General features: G+C 42.2%; 1 protein-coding gene across 8 annotated transcripts in view; it reads left to right on the plus strand.

Annotated features, from left to right (window-relative positions):
* CACNB4 (calcium voltage-gated channel auxiliary subunit beta 4) overlaps window positions 1-25,637 on the plus strand; it is a 277,391-nt gene that overhangs the window by 111,399 nt on the left and 140,355 nt on the right. For 2 of the 8 annotated variants that reach the window (XM_084998221.1, XM_084998226.1), the window contains exon 1: window positions 13,156-13,440. In XM_084998221.1, the coding sequence (XP_084854347.1) occupies window positions 13,396-13,440 (45 nt within the window). In that variant the 5' untranslated portion in view covers window positions 13,156-13,395. 8 annotated transcript variants of the gene reach the window in all.

Below are 25,637 nucleotides of genomic sequence, written 5' to 3' on the forward strand. Positions count from 1 at the left end.
TGTCACAGTCTGTTATTCAAATGTGGAAATCCCTCACTCAGAGACAATAGATTTGCCATGCTGATAAAAATTGAAGTATCAGGCATTCCCACCGTGGTGCAACATGCTCGATGGTGTCTCTGCAGCACTGGGACGCAGGTTCGATCCTTGGCCTGGCACGGTGGGTTAAAGGATCTGGCGTTGTTGTACCTGTGGTGTAGATCACAACTGCGGCTCGGATCTGGTCCTTGGCCCAGGAACTCCATATGCCATGGGATGGCCAAAAAAGAAAAAAAAAAAACGCAGTATTGTATATATTCACATATATATGTTTGTTAGCAAAAAATGCAAATTAAAACAGCAGCAAATTCCACTTTTTGTATATCAAATTAACAGATTTTTTAACAAAGTTAGACCCTTAGATTTCCCATTGCCACATAGCTAATGATAGGGCTAAGAACTAGCACTTTGCATAAAACTAGTAAACATGTTAAATTGGTAGAATCTTTTTGTACACCATTTCGCAGTGTGATCAAGAGGCTTAAAATAATTCATGTACTTTGACCCAAGAATATCTGGGATCTAGCCAAAGAAAATAATCTGAATTACAGACTAATATAATTTCAGCATTATTCATAAGACCAAAACAATGAGAACTGCCCAGTATATTCATATGATGCAATATTATATAGTTATAATAAATTATGTTTATGAGAAGTTTTTAGTAATGTGAGAAAATGTTTGTGTTGTTAGAGTTAAGAGAATACAACAGTTTACATATAGCATGTTCTAAATGTGAAACAAAATGCATACAGGGAGGAAGATACCCAAGTATGAACAATAACCATGTTCCAGTAGTACTACTCCCAGTTTTTATTTTTGTCTTTGTACTTTTCTGAATTTTCCCAGTTTTCTACAATACCACTTAAAAAAACATATTTCACTTTTGTAATCAAAGAAATAAATATACTCCTAGGAAATGCTTTAAAAACAAAAGTGTTGTGGAAGAATTGGCAGTGGATGGTCTCATAAGGCAGAGTGTTGGTTTGCAAAGGGAAGGTTTGGGACAATTTCTGTAGACTAGAAAAATGCTTAAGTTGGTTTCAAGCATAAGAAGCAGCAGGAAGCCGGATCATAAGCACATGTTTTGGGGAAAGTGTAATCGGTGGGTCAAAGAAGGATAAAGTGAGAAAGATGTGGTAAAACAGAGACGGCAGTGAACATGTAGATGGAGCACAGGTACAATGAAAAAATGTTTAATTCTCTGTGGTTTCAGAGCGTGTGATATTAGGGGGCTTCCCTGTGATTCCAACCCGTCCGTTCTCTGATTATTTCATGTTCATGAAATACCTGGTTAGAGGAAGCGAATACGACCAAGAAGAGCTAAATGTGAAAGGAAATGAAGGACTCCACTGGCTCTGAAGTTAGCTTGGCCCTCCCTTCTCTAACTGGACCTTTCTTTCTTCTCACCCAAGTTTTAGGAATTGATTTGCTTGACTGAAGATAGGATAATGATTTGCAAAGTTGTTCTTTTAGTACTTACCATTCCAGTAGGTGTCTTTTTGAAAAGGGAGTCTGTATTAGGCCCACAGGCCATCTTCCTGACATTGCCTTTTAGTTCAGTTCTTTGATGGAAAACTTTAACGGTACCCGGCGGGGGGAAAGCTCTGATTTCTTTATTCAGTTAGGTAAATCTGAACATTAACTCATAATGTTCTTTTCCTAATGCCAGCCAATAGTACTCTGAGATCCATAGCAATGTGTTATGAATCCCCACCCTTGGTTCCTGGAATGTTTGTATCTGTATCTCTTTCATTGCACAGCAGCATATCCAAATTACGTTAAAACATCTGGCCCATGTTCATATGACCCATAGGTTTAAATGGATGGTTAGAGGAGCCTAGGTAACTTCAGGACCATTATGACTTGACATTGTTTCCAGACTAACAAGTTACTCATTTACTATCTTCTTGTGTTTTATATTTATTTAATTTGATGGTTAAAAGAGTAACTTGGACTGTGAGAAATAACTTGTTTTAAACTGTTCTTTTTGAAAATTGTGATATTATTGCCTTTCCTAGTGTAAAAGAAAATAGCTTTCTAAGATATGAAAGACCAGAGGGTCTTGTAGTATTTGTAGCTTACTCTCCCATACAAGGTTCGGAAATGCAGTGAGTTGGGGTGTTTTAAGGTATCTGGCACATAAATATTTATTTGGATATTGCTATTTTAAATTCTCAGTCTTTCTTAACATTTGAGAAATCACTTTCTGTTTTAAGAAAAATGCATTGCCAAACAACTTTGCAAAGCTCTGTGTGTGTGTGTGTGTGTGTGTGTGTGTGTGTGTGTGTGTGTGTCTAGTCTCTATGCTTCATTTGTTTATGCTTTTGGATTTATGAAACATGACTATAGATATAAGGGGTTATTGGCAGTTTTTTCACATTCTTCTCTATTTTTTATCAATACAAATGTATATTATTTTTATCATTTGTCCCAAAATTTATACCATTTTCTGTGGAGATGATTGTTATTTTCCTCAAATATTTAATGCAAGAATCACTTCTGAGAATTAGAATTTAGATCAAGTAACTCAGCTTGTTTCCATTTGTGCCTCTTGGGGAAAGCCTTTGGACTTAGTGCTCTAACTAATTTTCCATCCAGTACTGCAAAGGAAATGACCAAACAAATTAAGAACTAAAGAGAAATTATATTGAAAGTCTTCATGAGGAAATCCTTACAGACTTTGCTAAAAGGTAGTGAATATTTTTCCCTTTGTAGTGGTCTACTTCAATTTAAAACCCAATGAAGTTAAAGATTTTCTTTGAATTTCTTTGAGCTTTGAAAATGCAGTATAAAATTGGCAACTTATATGTGTTTTTAGCTTACCAACATTTTGTTTTTGTTCCTCATCTTTGGTTTTAGAAAATAAACAGACTTATTGTTGCTACCCATTTATATAATACTGTTCTGTTCTTTTATTTTTGTTTTTTCCATTATAGTTGATTTACAGTGTTCTGTCAATTTCTGCTGTACAGCAAAGTGACACAGTCATACATATTTACATACATTCTTTTTCTCACATTATCCTCCATCATGTTCCATCACAAGTGACTGAATATAGTTCCCTGTGCTGTGCAGCAGGATCTCATTGCTTATTTTTCCAAATGGAATAGTTTGCATCTGTTAACCCCAGACTCCCAGTCCGTTCCACTCCCTCCCCCTCTCTCTTGGCAACCACAAGTCTGTTCTCCAAGTCCATGAGTTTTTTTTTTTTTTCTGTGGAAAGGTTCATTTATGCCGTATATTAGATTCCAGATATGTGATATGAAAAAATGTTCAACACCACTGATTATTAGAGAAATACAAGTCAAAACTACTATGAGGTACCACCTCACATGAGTCAGAATGGCTGTCATTAACATGTCAACAAATAAAAAATACTGGAGAAGGTATAGAGAAAAGGGTACCCTCCTACACTGTTGGTGGGAATGTAAACTTATACAACCGCTATGGAAAACAGTATGGAGGTACCTCAGAAAACTAAATATAGAACTACCATGTGGTCCAGCAATCCCACTCTTGGGCCTATATCTGGACAAAACTTTCCTTGAAGAAGAGACATGCACCCGTATGTTCATTGCAGCACTATTCACAATAGCCAAGACATGGAAACGACCCAGATGTCCATCACCGGATGAATGGATCCGTGTTCTGTTTTTAATGGGGATGGAGGGTGGCATGGGGATCTGTTGTAAAGGACCACCATCTCGGTTTTGTCAGCGTTTTGTAAAGGAAGAATTGGAAGATACGCCACAACCTAGTGAGGCACCTTTTTCTGAGTCCAGTGATTACCTTATGGACGTTTTTTCTGATTGCCTTGTTTCTGCTCTAATGACCTGTATATTTTAGTTACTTTTACAGCTGGTATTAATTAGTATAAGCTGCTTTAACAAAGAGGTCCCCATGTAAAGATGCCTAAATAAGATGTGTCTTTCTCTCTCATTCATCAGAGCTGGAAGATGGTCCAGGACAGCAGAGTAGCCCTCTTCACAGGTCATTTACTGGCTCAGATTTCTTTAGCCTAATAACTCTTCATCGTCCATCTGTGTGGTAGAAATTGGCTCATTAGCACCATATCCAAAGGAATGGGGAAGAGAGTGTGTGGTGGGCAAACAGTCTTCTTTCAAGGATGTGAGCTGTAAATTGGACACATTGCCTTCACTCACACTGTTGGCAAGAACAAGGTCACATCTAGTTGCAAGGGAGGCTGTGAAATATAGATCTTAGTTGGAGAGTCATATGCCTTGCTAAAATTGGGGGAGGAATGGGGTTTACTGCTAAATGGAAGAAATAAAGAATGGATACTAGGACTGTTAGTCACCTTGGCCACATGATATAACAGAGAAGTCAGAGCTCAGCAGCATGCACCAAAACTGCCCTTCCTTCCTTCCTGCTCACTGCGTTGCAGAAACTTAAAACCGTCAACCTGAAGCTTAAGACCAATCCATTGCTTGAGATAATCCTACTCAAGTCTCGTGGCATTTTGTAAGCTCTAGGTCTGGTTGCAGGTGGGACCTAGAATGAGTATTGGTACTCTAGGGTCTGTATCATCATTATTATTTTTTTTTAGGGCCACACCTGCAGCATATGGAAGTTCCCAGGCTAGGGGTCAAATCAGGGCTACAGCTGCTGGCCGACGCCACAGCCACAGCAACCCAGGATCCAAGCTGTGTCTGTGACCTACACTGCAACTTGTGGCAATGCCATATCCTTAACCCACTGAGCAGGGCCAGGGATCGAGCCCTCATCCTCATGGATACTAGTCTGGTTTGTTACCACTGAGCCACAATGGGAACTCCATCTGAGCTCTGTATTTTGGACTGATAATATTTCCTACTCCCCTGCTGAGGCTCTAGAATGCTTGGTGCCTAAGGCAGCGTGGGATAAGATAGAACTTGACACACAAGGTCCTCTCAGGACCATGCTCCCTTGTGGAGGTCACCCATTTCATACTAGCTTATTCGGCTATTCTTACTGTAGTCACTGAATTTCTGTTTTTCCAGTTATTGTGATAGGTACTAGGTTAGAGAGGCGATATAAATAAGATGAATGAGACATAGTTCTTGCCTTTGAAGGGGACGTAGGCTGGCATTCTTTTCCATAAGGAAATAGGGATTTCTCCAAAAATATATTTTGAGGCCACAACATTTCAGGAAACACCCTAGGACCCGACTGCTATGGTCCACCCACCAGTCACCAGTATCCCTTCTGTCCATAGATTCTGCCAAAGAAAAGCCTCTACCACTGACCCAAGTCCGGCTAACACCTGAGTTCCTAAACTCCTTTCCATCTTGTGGTTTGTTTTTCTAAAACCACAACAGCCCTAAACTTGACCTCACAGATTCCTGGCTCATTCCCTTGTCTGTTGAGTCCTTCTAAGATCCCAAACATCTGCTAGACAAGACTATGAATTATGATGGAGACAATACCCTCAGGGCTCAAGGTGTGAGTTTTCTTTTCATGTTTATCATTCATTTTCTACAACTGCAATTTTTTGGGGGATCTTCTATGGAAGGAAGCATTTGGGGTACAGAGCTGAACAGGACCTTGTTCTTGCCCAGGTTGTTCACCTTGTAGAAGAAATAGGTCTACTGGATGAATTATGTGCTAGTAAGTGGTAGACCCATTAGAAGAAGTCTGGGAGAAGAGAGGGCTTTGGGAGTATAGAAGGAGGAGTGTCCAATGTCTGAGGGAGTTGGAAAAGGTCTTAGTGACGTTTCCATCAGACCTCCAAGAAGGCATGAATTCACTAATAAGCAAAAGCTGAGGGTGAGATGTTCCCAAACAGAGGGAACATTGTGCATAAAGGGATGAAGGTGTGAAAGATCATGGGGTCTTCTCTCCATCACACAAAAAAAAATTCCATCAACATGTATAAATTGTTTTCTTTGAAATAAAGGCACTGTTAGAACAACAGCTCCATGTCACACCTAGATTACTTAATTTGCAAGCATCTGAATCTGAACATGATCACTCTCTCCTGGTCAGGGCATGAGGATGATTTGTTGAGAACGCTCTGGGGATGTCCATGTTCTGAGTTTTCGTAGCTCACGTTGTGAGCTTTTTTTGGTCGTTGTCAGTTACTGCCCTGTTTTGGCTGCCAAAGTGCAGAAGTAGCCAAGAGGTCAATGCCATCATGAATTATTCACGTATTTATTTAAAGCTGTATGTGTGCCAGGCACTGTGCTGGGCAGTGGACATGTAATTGGTGAGAAGTTACCTGAAACCTTTTCCCACAGAATTCACATTCTGCAGACATATTAATTCATCAGCCTCACTAACACATGTCCATGGGGATTGGGGTCAGGGAGGTGTGGGGTTTTAGGCAAAGGGCTCAGAATAGACAAAGCCCAGTGGTGGGAGGGGGGTGTGATGTGTCCAAGAAGGTGAGGCCAGCTATAGAGGAGAGAATGAAGAAGTCAGAGGTACAAAATGAGGGATGTGGGGAGAGAAATCTTGAGGCCAGGCTGGACCGTGTTAAAGAGTTGAGTCTTCGCCTTAAGATTCAACCTTTAGGAAACCTCCACAGATTTCAGAGAGGAGCTGACATGATCTGATTTTTGTTCACAGAGATACTAGGTACTCAATAAGAATTCATAGATGTTTATTGGGTGACCAACTGGATTGGTTAAAAAAACAACCAAAAACATGTTATTAAATTGAGGAGAAAAACTCCCCCTGAGAGGGAAAAACATGAATTGCTACCTAAAAACAGTAACAAAATAGAAAATCCTATTTTATAAATTATACATTTAAAAAGAGTAAACTGTTTATTCTCTATAGCAAATTAGGAATCCTTGGGAAGGGGTCTGCCCAGGGCCATGTAGTAAGTTGGTGGCTGATTCATTTCTGCCCTGTCCCTGGAGTCAGATTCATCCCTTTCTTTCCCTGTTCCTGCTTCTCCAGCTGAAACTTTGCAGATAAAGGAATCAGGTGGCTCTCCAGCTCTCATCAGAGCTTCCCCAAACCTGAGAGCTTTGATTGCAGCCCTCTCCAACCTTGGTTCAGTTTCTGTCTTAAGGATCTCCAGTTGGTCCCTGGGAGGATGCAGTCATGGCTTGCTGACCTTCAAGTTCCCAGCCTCTAACATAGTGCCGAGCCGTCAGCAATGGGCAGTGTACTTATTAAATCAGCATGGACGACATGAGCTAAACAGTGTACGGGCAACGAGGAGGACACCAGCCAGACTAGTCTCCTCAACCCGATTTGTGTCTGAAAATAAAGTTGTGCAGTGTTAATGAAACTTGTGGCTGTGTGGAATGTTTTTGCCCAGAGATTGGCTTTTTTTTTTTTTTTTTTTCCTGAAAGTGAGATTTCTGAGTAATCCGTCAATCACAGGGAGGGATCTGTCATTCTCTAGCAGGTGAATAGGCCATGGGAATTTTTTTCCCTTACTGATGCTCACTCTTTTATGAAGTATGAACTATTATTTTTTCCTGGAGCCATCACGAGTGGCAGGGAGGAGGGAAGCAAGTCCACAGATTGATTCTTGCTCTGAGTGTCTCTCGGGTTTTCTGTCTCTGCCTTTTTATCCCTGTCTCTCTTTTTCTTTCTGTCTTTCTCACTATCCTTTTGCTTCCTTGATAAGAAACAGTCATAGCATGTGTTACAGGACTTTTGCAGGGTTTGTGACAGCTTGGGGCAGTCTAGGGGCAGCTGGTGGGGTGAGGGAGGTTGGAATTCTGGATTGGCAAGATGCCCGGCCATTGGGAAGATCAGTGCATGTGGGTACTGAGTATCGCAGGGCACGTGAGAAAAATGCAGAGCTATACAGGGTGGCTGAAGGCTTGAGGTGTTGTCAGGCCAGCCAGGAGGTCTGGAAGTGCATGCCAGCTTCAGCATAAGGTGCCATCAGTCTGGCCAAATGAAGCAGGTAGGCCATCGGGAGGAGGTTGGCATGAAGCTAAGTAGGGCGACAGGAAGCAGGATGCTGGTCTCGGCTCTGCTGGCTGAGACCGGGAACCCAGGTGGATGCTGAGAGGACCAGGCTGGCCTCGGGAGCAAGGAGGAGGACTCCCACCCCAGAGGCAAAGGGCACCAGTGCTTCAGGCCCGGACCCAGCAATGAGGAGAAGCAGCTGCTGCTTGTGCAGCATTGAGTTTGCACCAGACATCACTCTGAGCCCTTTCTTCTCTCAAGGCTTTTAACCTTGTGTGATAATCTTGGGGCAGTCCTCATTTTACAGATGAGGAGCTGAGGCACAGAAAGGCAGAGTAGCTGGCTGAATGTTATCCACCTGAGAAGAGGCACCCTGGGAATATACAGGCAGCCTGGTGAGATCCCTGCTCTTATCCAGACTGCTCTGAAGTGTCCCTGTTGCACTGTGCCTGGAACACCATTCACACAAATTGCAGTTTGTGGGGGGCCCTCTGAGCTGGGTGATGTAGGCAGCTCTGATTCCATACTACACCCTTAAAAAAATTAGACCAATTCTTCTGCCCTCTGCTTGCTTGCTCCCCCCCCAACCCCCACTTTTTAGGGCCGCACCTGAGGCATATAGAGGTTCCCAGGCTAGGGGTCCAATTGTAGCTACAGCCGCCGGCCTATACCATAGCCACAGCAATGCAGGATCCGAGCCACATCTGAAACTTACACCACAGCCCATGGTGATGCCAGATCCTTAACCCACTGAGCAAGGCCAGGGATTGAACCTGAACCCTCACGGTTCCTAGTCGGATTCATTTCCGCTGTGCCACAACAGGAACTCCTCCCCTCTGCTTTCTAACATTCTGGGCACTTTCTATGTCCCTTTCGTATATTAACTCATTAAGTCCAGAACTCGACTGTCTGCGTTTTACAGATGAGGCCCAGAGAGACTTAAGGACATGCCTGCCTAGGTAGTAAGGTCTAAATTCAAACTCACTAAAAGGGGGAATGATTGTAGTGTTTTGTTTTGTTTTCACTCCTTTGTCTGCCCTTCCGTTGCCATCCATCTGAAGCATGTCAGGGAGGAAACAGGCGTAAAATATTAGTGCTCAAATGCCACACAGGTTTCTAGACACAAACAAGTGGATTTGTACTCGCGGAGCAGGAGAGGGACAAAATTATCTAGCACACGATGGCCATTTAGAAAAACTCAAAAACAAAGAGTGAAAGAATCCCCAAGCCTGAGTTGGCCTTGGGTTCCTGTTCTGGCCCACAGAGCCAGTGAGTGTCCAAACACTGTTCCTTTGTCTCTTTCCCAACTTCTCAGAGTCTTACTGCAGAACACCAAACTCCACCGCCCTAGAAATGTTAAACTCTAGAGAAATCTGGGCGGAAAATTGGAGAGCAACATTTCCTTTTGTATGCAAATCTGTACCACTTGTCTTTAAATTCAGAGCTGTCTAAAACTCAGAGCTCATCAGCCAGCTCTTGGCTTGTCCCCCCTCTTCCCTTTCCTTTCCAAAAAAGAGAAATGCTTGTCCTTCGTATTCCACCATCAATTCCAGGCATTTACTATACCACAAGGCCCAGCCCAGGTAAGGAAAAGCAATGCTGTGTCCCTAAGTTTGAAGCCAGCAGAAACTGTTTCATGCCTTGAGATGCAAAAGAGTGCTGAGGACTATACCATTCCCTCCATTGAACTGAGCTCAGCTGAGACAGTTGTCAAATTCCAAGAGCCTCTGCACCAAGAATCATGTGATTTAGAAAATAGAATCACACAGTCAATGTCTTTTTTTTTTTTTCTTTGTCTTTTTAGGGCCGTGCCTGTGGCACATGGAGGTTCCCAGGCTGGTGGTTGAATTGGAGCTATAGCTGCTGGCCTACACCAGGGCCACAGCAATGCAGGATCCAAGCCACGTCTGAGACCTACACCACCGCTCATAGCAATGCCAGATCCTTAACCCACTGAGCAAGGCCAGGGATCCAACCGGCAACCTCATGGTTCCTAGTTGGATTCATTTCCACTGCGCAACGACAGGAACTCCTTTTCATGCGGTCTTTTGGCTTTAAACTGTTGATCATCACAAGAGATCATCTGAAAAGAAACACGGTCAGCAGAGCATCCTTCAAGTGGGAGGCAGGCTTTGGAGGCTGTGTAGTTTTGGAGGCTACACAAGGACAAGAGGTGGGTGGGTTACTGGGAAACAAAGCAAGCCACGAGCTTTTCTGACTGGTCTGCACTGTAGCTGAGGTTGGAGGAGTAGACCAGTGGAGGAGTGGCTTCTTTCTCATCTTCTCAACCCATCATTTAACTGGAGAACTCTTCAAATCAAAACCAAGAGGGTGCTAGTCCCTTACTTGATGTTCACCTTTTGCCTCAGTGCAGTATGACACCCTTGAGATTTGGTCCTCAGAGCTTAGACCTGATGGGGTGCTGGGGCCCTTTCATCAAAAGCTGGGGGCTTGAGATGGTGTGAAACAGGCAAGGAAGCTCTCAGGGACCTCTCGCCACTGCTCAGCCAGCTCTCAGTTCAGAGAGTCTTGGGACAGAAAAGGTCAGTTCTGAGATCCCCTCGGAGTTCCCAGTTCACTTTTCTGGGAAACTACTTGGAGTTCCTTTGGGAAACTCCACAGCCTCTTGCTGGGTTCCCCTGGATCTATAGGATCAGCCTGAGTACTGACTGGTTGAACCCTTAAAGTGACTTGAAGGTGCAGTACCTATTCTATGTAGATACAGTCAGGGGGCAGACTCCCTAGTCGATCAGTTGATTTTCAGTTGTCAGCTTGTGGGTGACCAAATAGCTTGTGATTAGACAATTTTTAGAATGAAAGGAGTGGGGAAAATAGGGATCTTCCCATCAAAGCGATCTCTTTTTACTTTACTGAATTCCTCCTGGAAACACATCCACTGCTTCTCTTTCCTTATCTTGAAAACCCCCTCAAGAAGGGAATGGGGAAGCAACACACAGTGTAGAAAATTATGGCTTTGAATAAAACAATTTAACTGGATATTAAAATGAGGGCTTGATTAGGTGACGTCTGGGGTTCTTCCACCTCTCACAGTTCATTTAGCATTTTTCTGACCTCCTGGGAAACGGGCAGAGTCAGCCTGCCTCTGCTTTGCATCTGTCCTCAGTCCTTGAGGGGTCTGGGTGCAGGATTGCCAAGGATGACCAAAGGCTGCTCTACTTGATCCATTGCTCTCTCCCCTGAGTCACACTTCCCCACTGCATGCTTCCATATATCATAAGATGAGCCCCTGTCCTTTTAAGAGATTCTTTAGACCCTTACATTGGCTGTAGGGAAATGCGGGAGAGGAACTGAGCCATGTACAGTTTTACCAGTAGGGAGCAGTTTCTTTTATTTTGGTGAATTACGGAAGTGGACTGCTTCTCCCCTTCCCCGGCCCCCAATTTAGATTCCATTTAAATATATTAATAAAATATCTATGTTCTCAATTGAAATAGTAAAAGAAGGAAATGATCTGGAAAAATCTAAGGAAAAAAAAAAAAACAGCACCTTGCCTCAATTTTCTGTTGATTCTGGCTAAAATATCACATGGCTATAATTATAGCTGTAATCAAATAATAGAAATCTGACACAGGAATTTGGGCTTACAAATCCTCTGACTGAGTCCTCTTGCTTGGTGGAGGGTTAGCCTGGGAAGTGACTTGCTCAAGGAGACACTGTTGTCAACAGGTAGGGCTGGCACTGGGTCTCCTTCTGTGAGTCCTGCCCACCATACCTGTCCTCTGCAGCATTCTCCTCCATGAAGGCACAGATGACATCCTTGTAAACCCTCCCATTTTTGGGTTCTTCAGGACAAATGAGTCCTCTTGGCATCTTTTATATTTGAAAGGATTGATGCTGTTCCCAAGGTGTGTAGCTGTGATTGATTAGACCTGGAAGAACTGTGCTCAGCTCAGCAGGTGTAGGTCTCATATTGCTGGTTTGTGACTCAGGTTTGTTCCTTTAAGAGAATGCTTTTCGGAGATGCTGGCTAGAGGACAGGCCTCATTTCCTAGGTCTGGGGCCAGCCAGTTACTCCAGTGCCGAGTTCCCGTGAACTGCAGCCAGTGCCTTCTAGCTGACAAAGCAGGGTTGTCACTGATAAGTGTTTATGTTGCACTTTAGATTTGCAAAGTTCTTTCTTTGGGTTATTTCTTACCTCAGCTTGGCAGGTGAAGAAACTAAAGTCCATAGAAGTGGAGACTGGTCCAGAGTCATCCAACCAATTAGTGGGGAAGCTGATGCTGGGCTCAGCCTCTGAGTTTCTGGGTCATTGCTTTGACCCCTGTGAGTCATGCAGCTTCTCTAGATTATGTTCTTTGCCCCTTACCAACTTCTTTTTTCCATATTTAGCTCAATTCTTTTACAGTGAGCTCTAGGGCTCTTCTGTTTCAAAGCTTGCAGTACCTTATTGGTTGACCAGATAGCTGCAAGTATCTGAGTAAGCACCACCATGGGACTTCTTCTCAGTCAAACCGAATTGTAGTGTGGTGGGAACTGGAGAGGCAGTAGGACGTTTCTGATTGGGTTATTGGAAAAAGATCAGTGCTATTTTAGAAATATTAAAGGGCAAGCATTAGCAAAGAATTTAAGCTATTGGTTGTCATTTAAAGGTGATTTAAAAAAATCAAACTAAAAAGACATTTAACAATTTTGCGTCTACATACAGGCTTTTGAGAGCTTTTGGCTTCATTTTCAAAATTTCACTAGTTGAGTCACAGAGGTATTTTCTTGCCAGTGAGGCAGAGAGATTTCAGTGAGATATTAAAAATTTGTAAGGTAGAAATTCCCACAAGCAATCTCACCATCTGTTTATTCTATTTTTCTTTTATCTTGGTTTAAAATATTTTTAAAAATGACATATTGCTGGGTTTGACTTCAACTGCATCTGTTAAGTACAGATGTTGGGTAGAGATCAGTAACTGTTCACCTGTCTTTGCACAGTATTCCCTGAAAATAAAATTCCTCCTTTGCTCCCCCATCCCCCTGCAGTTGTGCATTTAATGAAGATGAGCAGTTGTGTTTAGAGTATTCTATAGCCTTCCTTTCCCAACATACCAAGCAGCCTTCTAGATACTGAGAAGTGTTTATCACAGAACTATACAGTACAAGCGAAACAGGAAGCAGCTCTTTGCTTGGTAAGATGCTCCGAGGGAACGCTCTTCAGCTGACTGAAGCAGGGGAGCTGAGCCAATCAGAGGCCGCTTTCCTAGCTCAGTCACCAGTCTGTGGTTGAGGAAGGGTTTTGCTTTTTATGCTCTGTATTGGGAAGGCAGATAAAATGCCAGGTCTGAACTGCCTCTGGGGATAACCTCACCCTGTGTGATGTGAATGAACAGCATCTGGCCTGGTAAAGCCACAGGAATCGATAAGCAGGTGCATTTCTTCCAAGCAGGCCTTTTCTGTCTTTACCTCTAGCTGTGGCTTCTGTAGCAATTTTGTTTTTGCCTTGAAAGAGGTGCTCTGGATTATCAGACCTCCATGTATGACAATTTGTACCTGCATGGAATTGAAGACTCGGAGGCTGTAAGTATTCTCATAGATAGTTGATGTCCTCTCCCCTCCTCTCCCTCTTCCTGCCCCCCGCCCCCCAATTATTTCTCAGGCAACGCAGGGAACATGGAGCTGAAAGCCAAGACCATTCCGGTGCTTGTTGGCTACCGTATAAATGTTCTCTGTATAGTTTAGACTTAACTGAAATAATTCTTTATTATGTAATTTCTTATCAAGCAAAAAAGAAATGAGGTTGATAGCAGAGGGATCTAAGAGTGTAAGCGTCTGTCCACGTTTGATCTCACAAGGAAGGGGGAACTGCTCCTTGCAGACCGGCTTAAACTATGCAGAAAGCGCCTATGTTTTTCCAATAGCAGGGTGCACAGAAAAGGCTCATTCATTATATAATCCACATTGTTTATTGAGCTCACATGAATGGAAGTTCCTCAGTTGTAGCTGTGCTGTGTGTTTTCTGGCCAAACAAGTGGTGCAGATCTCCAGCTTCTTTGTTAGGGAAATCGGATGCAAAGGTTGCACCCCAGTGCAGAGGCAGAGACAGAGGCTGGGAGTGCATCTCGGTACTCTACCCGGGAAGACTGGAGTAGGCTCACGTGTATTTTGGCTTAGGAAACTGGACTCCTTTCCCTCCGTAGGTCAGCTTCATGTAATCTATTAAAATCAGCATGAAAATGGTTTTGAGAAATCCCTAAAATCATACCATCCCAATGCTAGCTTTTGAATATAGGGTAAGGCTGATGATCAGATCTTTCTTTTGCTATTGGTGGTCCTTGATTTTTCATCAATTGTATAGAAACCTCTAAAGGTAGAATGATTCGGGATATCTCCTGGGACCTGCTGTGCAGAGCCTGAATTTTATATGAGTGCCATGCCATACGTGTTGCTACATTTGAACCAGGAAGGTGTTATATAAGGTTCTGTGGCCAAACCACCAAATAAAAAGATTATAACAGGGGAAAAAAAAAACAAACCCTCTGCTATACGTCAGTGCAGACATATGTATCAAATGGTGTGCTATCCATGAAGGACAGAAAGATAGAAATGCCTTTCTGATAAGGCATTCCAGCCTCCCTTCCTGTCTGCATGTGAGCTTCGAACTCTAACTCTGTTTCTGCAAAGTCTGTCTGCGTGTCACCCAGTGTGCTCATAAATTACCAGACTGTCAGTTTGCTGCCAGGGACTGTAGTCTGAAACGTCGGGGGCTGAAATAGAGAATGGCCACGTTGGCAAAGGCGGTGGGAGGAAGGAAACAGCAACTAGAGGAGTTGAGTGAACCAACCTCCTTGGCCGGGTTCTTCAGGAGGCCTGATTATTTCTCCTACCCCTCCTCTCCACACTCAGTTATGAAACCTGTGATGTCTCATTGAATTGCAACTTCTATTTTCGACCTTGGTTTTAAACGTAAGTGAGTTGGACTTAACTGCCGAGTAAATGTGAAAACCTGGCTGCTCTGGCCAGTGCCAGCTAGGGACTAATGTTAGGGACTAACACACCCGAGTCCTCCAGAATTGTGTACGTTTCAGATGCACTGGTTCAGAGAGGAGCCATTATAAGTCTGAGAACACATTTTCCCCTCCTGGTCCAGCCTCACAGGACAGCTGGGCCCTTGTGGCGGGTGGGAAGTGCTGAGGGCAGTGGACTGAGTCTGTGGCGGTCGTCGAAGGCGAGTAGTGCCGGGTACTGCAGTGCTCTGCTCCCAGGGACTCAGTGGTGGCCAGCAGGCTGACATGCTCGGGGCTGTGCCCATCTTTGGAGGCCAGGCAGGTAGGAAGCCTGAGGAATGCAGGATGGCACCTGGCCCATCTTTTGTTGGAAGTAGGGGAGGCTTTCTGACGGGTGGGATCAGAAGCATGGCCCATACATCAGAGGGGAAGGCAGAGGTGTTAGGAGGGGTGAACTGTCTCTGAATGCTCATTTGAGTTTGTTTGTTTTTATAAGGAAGAATAATGTGATGTGTTACCCAAGATGGTGTGAACAAAGCTTCAAGCCAATGGAGAAGACTAGGCCTAAATAGCTGACCTGGTGAAGTGAAAATTAAAGCCACACCTGGAGAGGCACATCTCAGCAGTTTTTCTCAATGCCAATGCATTGATGGCTGTAAGTGTGGGGTTTGCCCAGATCCAAGCTAAGCTCTCGGAACAGGTCTGGTGGACAGGTGTGGAGAGGCTTTTCTCAGATGGCCAGCTGCAGTTCAAGAATACACAGGCACCAAAAGCTGACTATGGCGCTAATTTTGGGGGGTTGGGGAAGCCACCCTGTGCTGTTGGAGATGTCTTCGTGGGGTGTGTGGGGTTTAGCCTATGATAAGCGATTCTATTCAGTGCGTTTACACAGTCAGCCTGCAAGAAAGTCATCTCGCTTGGGGACTGATATTTTATTCTGAATAAGAATAAAGGGTTATTTGTATATGGTTAGCGCCTCCCCTCCTGGTAGTATGAGAGGGATTTTGGTATTGTGATGCGAGGCTTTTTCTTGAGAGTGTGGCCCAGAGGTAGGTAGCATAGCCTGGATATCCTGGATTTTTGCTTGTAACCTCTGTATTTCACCTACTTTAGGAACACACTTAAGTCTGGGCATTTTAGACTTGTGAGCCCTTTGGAGCCTTTTTGGACAAGTTTGTTAACTTCTGCTCTGGTTTCTAGGAGGGTACTTAAGTGTCAGCATCTTTGAGAATGACAAGGAAGTACAAAAGGCCTTTCGATGCCTCCCCAGCAAGGCCCCTCTTGCGAATGAAAGGTGTCACGCAGAGTGTCACGTCACTCCTTTTGTTGCCTTGACGTGGACAGTGGAGTGTGTGCTCCCAAATGAGTTTACACCCAGCGCAGGTCAGCTGCAAGGGTCATGCACAGATTCTCACCATGTGGTGTTCTGTGGGAGGGTTAACCCACTCCCCCTGCCCTGCCCCCCGAGTCTTCCTCCAGCTCTTGGTGGCCAAGATTCTCTGCACTGGCTGAGCTCCCCTGTACATGCTATGTATTTTTTTATCTGATGCAAATTGATTTTGATAGACCTGCTCCTTGGTGTACACATTTTATAAATGGATTCATGTGTTTTGATGTTTGTGAGATCGTTCTAAGAACTTTTTTTTTCATTCAGTAGGAGTATTATACAAACAATAGAAGGGATGTTCTTATAGGGATCAATGGGAGAAGCAGATAAGTAGGAAAAGTTACCTAAACGCCACCCAGAGCTAATTGCTATGAACATATTACTGTATGTCCTTTGTCTCTATATGCAAGTTGTCCCTATATGTGAATATGTCATTCTAAGTCTGCGACTGTGTATTGCATTCTGTGACATCCTGTTCTCACTTGATAAAATATTGAACCCATGAGGACTAGGCTGGCCTGTGCAGGAGATGCTTTGTGAAATGTAAAGCTCCTACATGGACCTTCTGGAATTTTGAGCATTTTAAATGAAATACAGATTCTTAAGAGTATTTTATAAAGTAAAGACAGGCTTAACTGCACATAAAATTAATAGTTGATTTCTCTGATATAATTGGTTCCATTTCCAAATGTTTAAATCCCCAAGTATTTAGAGGGAGGGACCTGATCTTTTTCAATAAAAATGATGATCAGATCATAATTCAGGGCATTTGCTAGGGAGGGAAATACATTCTTTTCAGTGTTTTCCTTCAAAGAAAGAGGCCATAGTATATTTATTAATACTATTAGGAATCTGAAAGTTACTGTGAAAGGAAGTGTTAAAAATCTAATGTGTTTGTAATATCTGTCTGTATATATTAAAGCATGCATGTAAATTTATATGTCTTACATATTATAAGGATAACTATATGTTAATGGTATAAACTTTTCATTTTCTATAGGCTGTGTAAGTATGTTTGCCTAAATATCTGTGTACACATAGGTGTACCCACACTGTACGTCCTTATCCAGTCATGCACATTCATGCGTAGATAAGCTCCATGCTTTGCTAATTGAAGGTTAATGCTAAGTGGGAGATTTCTGCCATAGAGCTTTTAGAGAAGGAAAACTGACTGCTTTTGCTGTAAAGATACCCAAGAGGGTAGAAAGGCAACACATCCCCAAGAGAATAAAGGATTGCTGTTTTCAAAGACATAATAAATTTATTAAATGTGAAGATATGTCCTTGTACTTGTTAGGAAGGAAGATAAACTTCAAACAGAAGTCTTTTTGTGTTTAGGGACCTTTGTAAAAACACTCTAAAGATAATAAGGATTGGATTTCTTCTGAAAATGTGTACATCAGTGGTCTTAATGGTGTGGTAGGTCAGGTCAGAAAGTCTTTCTAGCCTATTTTTAGAGAGTCAGGTCTATTCTAGGAGAAAATCCATCACTGGCTAGAGAGGAAAACCAAATGCTGCTTATGGTGTGTGTAATAAATTTGACTAAGAAAATCAACTTGTTTTACTCAGCTGAGCGATGTTAGTGTTTGTCCCACATCCATTAAGTCGGTGATGAACAGAGCTTTCTCTTCAATTAATCAATTCTTAGTAATGATGGCTTCCTAAAATATATATTGAAATGATTTCTAGATGTAATTGACATACAGCTTGAGAGAGAAATTCCTTAAATCTGGAGTTCCCGTCGTGGTGCAGTGGTTAACGGGTTCGGTCCCTGCCCTTGCTCAGTGAGCTGTGGTGTAGGTTGCAGACTCGGCTCGGATCCCGCGTTGCTGTGGCTCTGGCGTAGGCCAGTGGCTACAGCTCTGATTCGACCCCTAGCCTGGGAACCTCCATATGCCGCGGGAGCGGCCCAAAGAAATAGCAAAAAGACAAAAAAAAAAAAAAAAAAAAGAAAGAAATTCCTTAAATCTGATCAGAACCCATGGATTTGCCTCTCCAAGGTCATCAGTCTTACCTCTTTCTTGTTACTTTCCATTTTCGAGTAACATTAGGATCTGTATCTCCTTTCTTGCTGGTCTTCTACTTCCTATATGATTATGAGGTGTCAATCAGGATCAGGATTTTAGAATACAGTCTTGGGATGCTATGTGTACAGAGTGAAAACATTACATCGTTCTGTGATGCAAAGATGTTCAGTAGGATGGTCTACAATAATGATGAAAAAAAAAATGCCTTTAAGGTGAAGGTAGGGAGGCATCCTTTTCCATAAGAATTCAGTGTGGATCTTACTTCTGTGTGGAAGGTTCTCATCATCCAGTTCATCATCTAAACATCCTTTAGGAGATAAACTCAGGTACCCAAGAGGGACAAGGAGGCTGAACTGAATTTGTTATTTTTTTTGTTCTTTTTCTTCCCTCTCCCACTAATCTTTTACAATAATCATCATGTCACAAGCTCAGATCTCCATGAAGCTAAATTAAAAATTCTACCAAGAGAGTTGTGTAGACACAGACTCTGCATGCTTATCCAAATCAGGCTACTCAGGTGCCTCTAACGTGTTCCCATCAGGCCACGCAGACTGTAAAAACTCAACTGCTGCACAAGACGAGGCCACATGGAGCAGGTGCGTGGGATCTCACTCACTGAGGATGGGGCACTAATAGTGTGTAAACTCAAGGGAGTGCGCAGCTCGTGTAAAATAATGGCAAGCAGATTGGGAGCTGTAGATTTTTATACCTTGGTCTTTGAACATTTTAGGACTTTGAAGAATCTAAGATAAAACCGTGCAGCCCAGACAAAAGGAAGGTGGCCCAGATAGCTCACGTGACAGTTGCTGAGATCTAAATAGACCAATCTTTGTTCTCCCTCTACATTTATGTATTCTTTCATAGGGTAAAATGTGTGGTTTTAGTAATAAATCTTTTCTCTTTCTTGAATCGTGCCACAATATCAGTACTTCCTAGATCCTATTTTTTTTTTTTTTGCATCTGTTCTCAGAAATATTGAAGGTCTTAACATTGAAAACAGGATGGTTCAAATTTGCTTTCATTCCCTTTCCATTCAGTGCGGTTAATTTACTGTAATACATCTTAACGTGAAAATTGGCAGCTGTCAATTATTCAGGAGCTTGGTTGTGTAGTTTGTGAATAACTTAGCTCTCACATTTTGCCTTTCTTGTTTCTATGATTCTGTAATTTCTCTCTTCTTTTTTTAGCTTGAACATCGTATAGGATGCTTAGGGTTATTAGTCTATTAGCAGATTTGTTGAGAATTCAGTTGTGATAAAGTTGTTGTTAAAATTGTTTCTCAATCTTTTTTAACCCCCATAAAACTGAAAGAAAATTATCTTCTACTGAGCATGTCTGTGAACTAGGAAAATGTCAAGCTTACTTTTTGTACTTTGTATCCTGAAATGTGTGTGTGGTGTACTAGTGTTGTGGATTCAAAACAGACACTCAGTCCAATTAGTCAGGGATTAAGTCCTGGCTCTCCACTTCCCATGTGACCATGGGTACATGTCTTAAATTTTCTGGGCCCTAGTGTCCACATTCCTGAAGTGTCGATGATGGTGGAACCTGCATCTAGCATGGTCTTGAAAATTAAATTAGTTAATATGCGCAAAGCCCTTAAAACATAGAGGTGTTTTCTCCTGTTATTATTATATGAATAATGAATATACTTACGCTTGGGGGACCTAAACATACCCCTTCTTCAGTAGATTTTGATATTCCCACCAAATCCTCTGGTTTATTTTCAGAGTACTTGCATGGTTTTTGATAGTGATTCCCAAAATGTTGTAGTAGTTGGTGAGCAAAAGAAGACATGATCTTCTAAGGCCTTATGATGAGTTTGTTGCATTTTGTTTCAGAAGAGGGGTGGTAGAGTGTAACTGAAAAAAACACTAGGGGTTGGAAGTCTTGGTTTTCTCCACTTGTTAGCCGTGACCTTGGGCAAATCATGTAATCACTCTAATCCTCAATTTTCCCTCCAATAAAACAAAAAGGTTTGACTAGATAATTTCTGAGATTTCATCACATCTAAATTCTGTTCTATTTGCTCATAAGCAGTTTCTTCAGTTGGAGTACAAATGCCGCTATGTGCCATTTACTTTTTGAAGTGATCAATTACTGTGGTGTTTCGTGCAGACTGACAGGGTGTCAGGATTTGGACCTTAAGTCTGGATGCTTGGGCTTTTCAGAATCTTTGAAGGAGGAAGCTGTGTGTGGTACACATCTTTGAGAGGACTAGATATTTCAAAGGGGAGATTTTTAAATTTTGGGTTTTTAACTCTAGAAGCCAAAAGAGGATGCTTTTCCTATTGTTTGTTTGCTTGCCAGTACCCACAGTGCACTTCCAGCCCATGGAGACTTGAGCTGGAAACACTTGAGTCTCATCTCTAAGAAAAACAAAAAAATTAAAGGCAAGAGCTTTCTGAGAAGTAAACTTCTCCTAACTCTATTGATGATCAAGGATCTGTAAATTTTCTTCTTTAAATTTTCTTTGTCTTTCCATCTTAGCTATACACTAGGAGAATGCTGACAAAAAAAAGTTTAAATAATTGTTTTGTGATTGTTGTGATGTTTAATCATCAAGGTGTTTATTGTTTGGTATTTTCTTCCATTGCAAACTTTTCTCCAGTTCTTCATTATTATCCTTTGGGGTGTACTAAAAACCATGATCAGTCAATAGGAAAACCCCAGAAATAGAATAAATTCTGGGAGATATTCATTATTTTATAAGAAGTCTTTCATTGCTTTTATTTATTGAATATTTTTGGCCATATCCGTGGCATGTGAAGTTCCCAGGCCAGGGATCAAACCCAAGCCATAGCGTTACAACACCTGGTTCTTAACCCACTGAGCCACCAGAGAATTCTGTTTATTACTTTTAAAAGGATTGATCATCTGTTTAATTTTCCTTTATGATAAACTAAAAGGCCACAAAGAGGAAAGAGTAAAAAATATTTACTTGAGTCCAAAAATCAAATATTCCCTTAAATGTTGTTTGACTGAAGTAAGAGTTGGAGGCACATATTTGTTTTTAAGCTGGAAAAATATGGTGACTATCATGCTAAAATAGTTAATGAGTAAACAAATTAGTTCCCTAGTTTATTTCCAAAGAGTCATTATTGATAGCTTAATATCATCTAATTTCAGATGATGTCCCAGAGATTAATGTCTAGGGGTTTATTTAATTCAATGGCTCTGTTGATCCAAGGTATGGAATTAAGAACTTATTTATCAGACTTTGAAATCATCTCACATTTGATCATGTTGTGATGCTTAGGATATAAGGATGGTATTATGTATTTATATTATGTAGGTGAAATTGATAAGGTAGGGAGGTGCAAAACATTTCTTGGTTATCATGATGCAAAGGGCTTGTTGTGAAGTGGGAGGGTGCTGCAGAGAAGAGTAAGGGTCTCAAAAGGCCAGGTGGATATTTGACTTGAAAAAGAAAAGATCAGAGTTCCCATCGTGGCTCAGTAGCAACACACCTGACTAGCATCCATGAGGACGCAGGTTTGGTCCCTGGCCTCGCTCAGGGGGTTAAGGATCCAATGTTGCCCTGAGTTGTGGTATAGGTCACAGCCGAGGCTGGGATCTGATGTTGTTGTGGCTGTGGCTGTGGCCAGAGGCTACAGCTCTGAGCCCTGATTTGACCCCTGGTCGGGAACCTCCATATGCCAAGGGTGCAGCCCTAAAAAGACAAAGAAAAAAAATAACTAGAAAGAAAGAAAGAAAGAGAAGTTCCCGTCGTGGTGCAGCAGAAATGAATCTGACTAGGAACCATGAGGTTGTGGGTTCGATCCCTGGCCTTGCTCAGTGGGTTAAGGATCTGGCGTTGCCGTGAGCTGTGGTGTAGGTTGCAGATGCGGCTCGGATCCCGAGTTGCTGTGGCTCTGGCGTAGGCCGGCGGCTACAGCTCCAATTCAACCCCTAACCTGGGAACCTCCATATGCCGAGGGAACAGCCCTAGAAAAGGCAAAAAGGCAAAAAGACAAAAGAAAGAAAGAAAGAAAAGAAAAGATCACTTGATGGTTAAGTTTAATTATTAGTTAAATGAAAACCAAAAATTTGGTACATAAGTCACGATGTATCTTCCTGGAGTACCAGTGTTAGTTTTCTTCTATATCGTAACAATTTCTGAAATCATATACTGTATTTTATTGATCCTAAAGCTACAACACTCCCCAACACACACATTTTGATACATGTACAATGGTATCTCTTTAAAATTAATGGTATCTCATAGTTTTATCTGCATTTTTTTCCCTTAGTGATACCTAATCTGATGTTGAGCCCTAAAATCATTGGTTTCTTAAATTCAGTGGAATGGAGTATTTGGGGGAAAGTATTTAAACAGTACAAAACCATATGGTGTGAGATGTTTGTCTTCCTTGACTACCTCCCTACCTAGTCCCCTCCCCAAAGGTAGCTGCTCCTAACAATTTAGTGGGAATCCATCAAGACCTTTTTTGTAAACATGAAAAATATGGATATTTAGAAAAACATACTCACAGACACAAAGATCCTGTTCATGATTCTAAAAAATATAAATAAGATCATAACAAGTGTTCTGTGACTTGCTTTCTTCACCCAAAAATATACCATGGATATTTTTCCCTATCAATTTACTCCTTTTTTTGTCTTTTTAGGGCCTCACCTGTGGCATGTGCAAGTTCCCAGGCTAGGGGTCGAATCAGAGCTGCAGCTGCCGGCTTATGCCACAGCCACAGCAACGCCAGATCTGAGCTGTGTCTGTGACCTACGCCACAGCTCATGGCAACGCTGGATCCTTTACCCACTGAGCAAGGCCAGGGATTGAACCCAAGTCCGCATGGTAACTAGTCGGGTTTGTCACAGCTGAGCCGTAATGGGAACTCCAATTTATTCTTTTTAATAACTGAATGACATAATGACTGTGTGGCGTGGAATTACAATAGATTTAGCCCACTGATAGATTTAGAATACTTGGGTTTTTCAGCCCTGCAGATAAATGTTACAGTTAATATTCTTGCATGTGAATCTTTGTGTACGTAGGTACCATTTCTCCCAAACTACTTCCCAGAAGTGGAATTGCTGCGTTAGCACATTTCAAGATTTATAGATATCAGGGAGTGCTGTAAACATTTTTATATTAAAATAAATGTAAACATTCTTTTTTTGATTGAGAATAAACCAAATTAGCTCAAAATATTAATGTGAAATTTGAGACTTCAAAGAACTTTCTTGATCCTGGGAAGCAGCTTTGGGCTATGGCCTCTACGTTCCACAAGAAGAATTTATTTACTCTCTGTTATAACAATTTGGTTTTTTAAAAACCCACAAAAACTTGAGAATTTGCCTCCATCTCACCTCCACCCCCAATCCATTTCATAAAGGTAAAAACTGAGGTCCAAAGCAGTTAGGCAACATGGGCAGAATGACCCAGACAATTTGTGGTGGAACTGGTCCTGGAAACTCCTCATGTGTGTCTGTCTGTCTGTCTGTCTCTCTCTCTTTTTTTTTTTTTTTTTTTTGTCTTTTTAGGGCCGCAGCTGCAGCATATGGAGGCTCCCAGGCTAGGAGTTAAATCAGAGCTGTGGCTGCTGGTCTACGCCAGAACCACAGCAACGCAGAATCTGAGCTTTGTCTGCAACCTATACCATAGCTCACAGAAACACCAGGCCATGAGGGGAATTCCAAAACTCCACACATCTCTTTCTAGAGCAATGTTGTTTTTACAATGCCAAAACCCAGGGTTAATAACATAAAAAAAACTGGAAGAGGCGTTTACATTGTGCCTTAGTGAGTTAAGAACCCGATATAGTTAGTCTCCACGAGGATGCAATTTCAACCCTGGCCTCGCTCAGTGGGTTAAGGATCTGGTGTTGCCCTGAGCTGTGGTGTAGGTCGAAGACGTGGCTTGGATCCAGTGTTGCTGGGGCTGTGGTGTAGGCTGGCACCTACAGCTCTTGACTCAACCCCTAGCCTGGAACTTCCGTATCTCACAGATGTGGCCATTAAAACAAACAAATCCAACATGGAATAAACCACTGAAGGGGGTATAAGCATATTATTTGTAGGGTACTTACTTGACAGCTAACAAAGCAATTGGAAATTGGGAGAATCTCCAAAACAGAGAACAGATTACTCTCTGATCCAAACAGTAAGACCTTTATCTCACTTGGAATCTAGATTTAAACTCTCAATTGCTTGCAATACTTTTTGTTTGCTGTTGCTTTCTCCTGTGGCTTGAAATTCCCAGTCATTGATGGATTAAAATGATAATGCACCCGTAAAACTGAAGCAAGCATTAAAAACTCAATACTTGAAAATGTCAGAAAGAGGTTTTGTGTTTTAGGGATGTATTAGAATTCTCAATATTTATATGCAGGTCTTGATGACATGTTCATCTTATGTTACATTTGGCCCTAACCAAGAGTGATTGAAGTTCCATTTTTATTCTTTCTCATTTTCAGTTCATGGCCGTATGGTTCTAGTCCAGGAAAACATTTGCATGATTCAGTAGTGATATTTTTTTTAAAAGGTAAACAGGACAGCAATGTTTGTAAAAGGTAAAAAGAAATGACATGTTTTGAATGGTGGGTACGGGGTCCTTGTAGCAATCAGAATCCTTGCCAAACACAGATAGCACCCTCGAATTAGGACAATTTGAGAGGGTTTAATAAATTGAAAAGGTACTGGTAGAATGTAAGGAAACCACAAGCGATAGCACAGTACCCCCTAAGCTGTTAACTTCAGATCTGTTGCCATCCTTAGGCCCAATGGGACCAGAGAAGGGCGTGGTTATGGGAATCTAGGAGGACTGAGTCCTGTCAAGAAGGCTACCTTGAGAAGGCTGCAGCTTTCCCTGTGGAGGGATGCAGCCAACCCAACAGGATCCTATGTGGAGGAAGCTAGGGGATAAATACCCCAATCTCATTCTCCCCCCTCACTCTGAACTTTGCTGGGGCTTCCATTGGCCAAACCCAATCAGAAGACAAGGAGTAGGGCTTATAGGTCAACCATGCTGTTCAAGAGCAGAGTAGGGAGAGTGGAGGCGAATTTGGAGGGGTTTCATCCGTATCACTAAAGGGTCTTGTTCAAGTACATTCCTGTCATTCGTTGAAACCATGCAGTCTGAAGGCATTCCTAAAATGCATCTCTGAAGTTGCCAGTGAAGTGCTAAAGGTGCTGCTGCTGCTGGTCCTTTTCCATTGGAGGTGTGTGTTGGCTTTCCTATGTGAACATAGTTCTACTGAAGATGGGACCTGGGTTTCAATACTGTTTTTTGGATTAAGATAAATGGCACAAAGGAACCTTTCCACAGAAAAGAAAATCATGGACTTGGAGAATAGACTTGTGGTTGCCAAGCGGGGAGGGAGAGGGAGTGGGAGG

This window comes from Sus scrofa, chromosome 15 (assembly GCF_054392235.1).
Source record: "Sus scrofa isolate SSC_HxYL_T2T_F1_AM1 chromosome 15, Sscrofa_HxYL_maternal_Yorkshire_Landrace_v2.0, whole genome shotgun sequence".
Lineage (NCBI taxonomy): Eukaryota > Metazoa > Chordata > Mammalia > Artiodactyla > Suidae > Sus > Sus scrofa.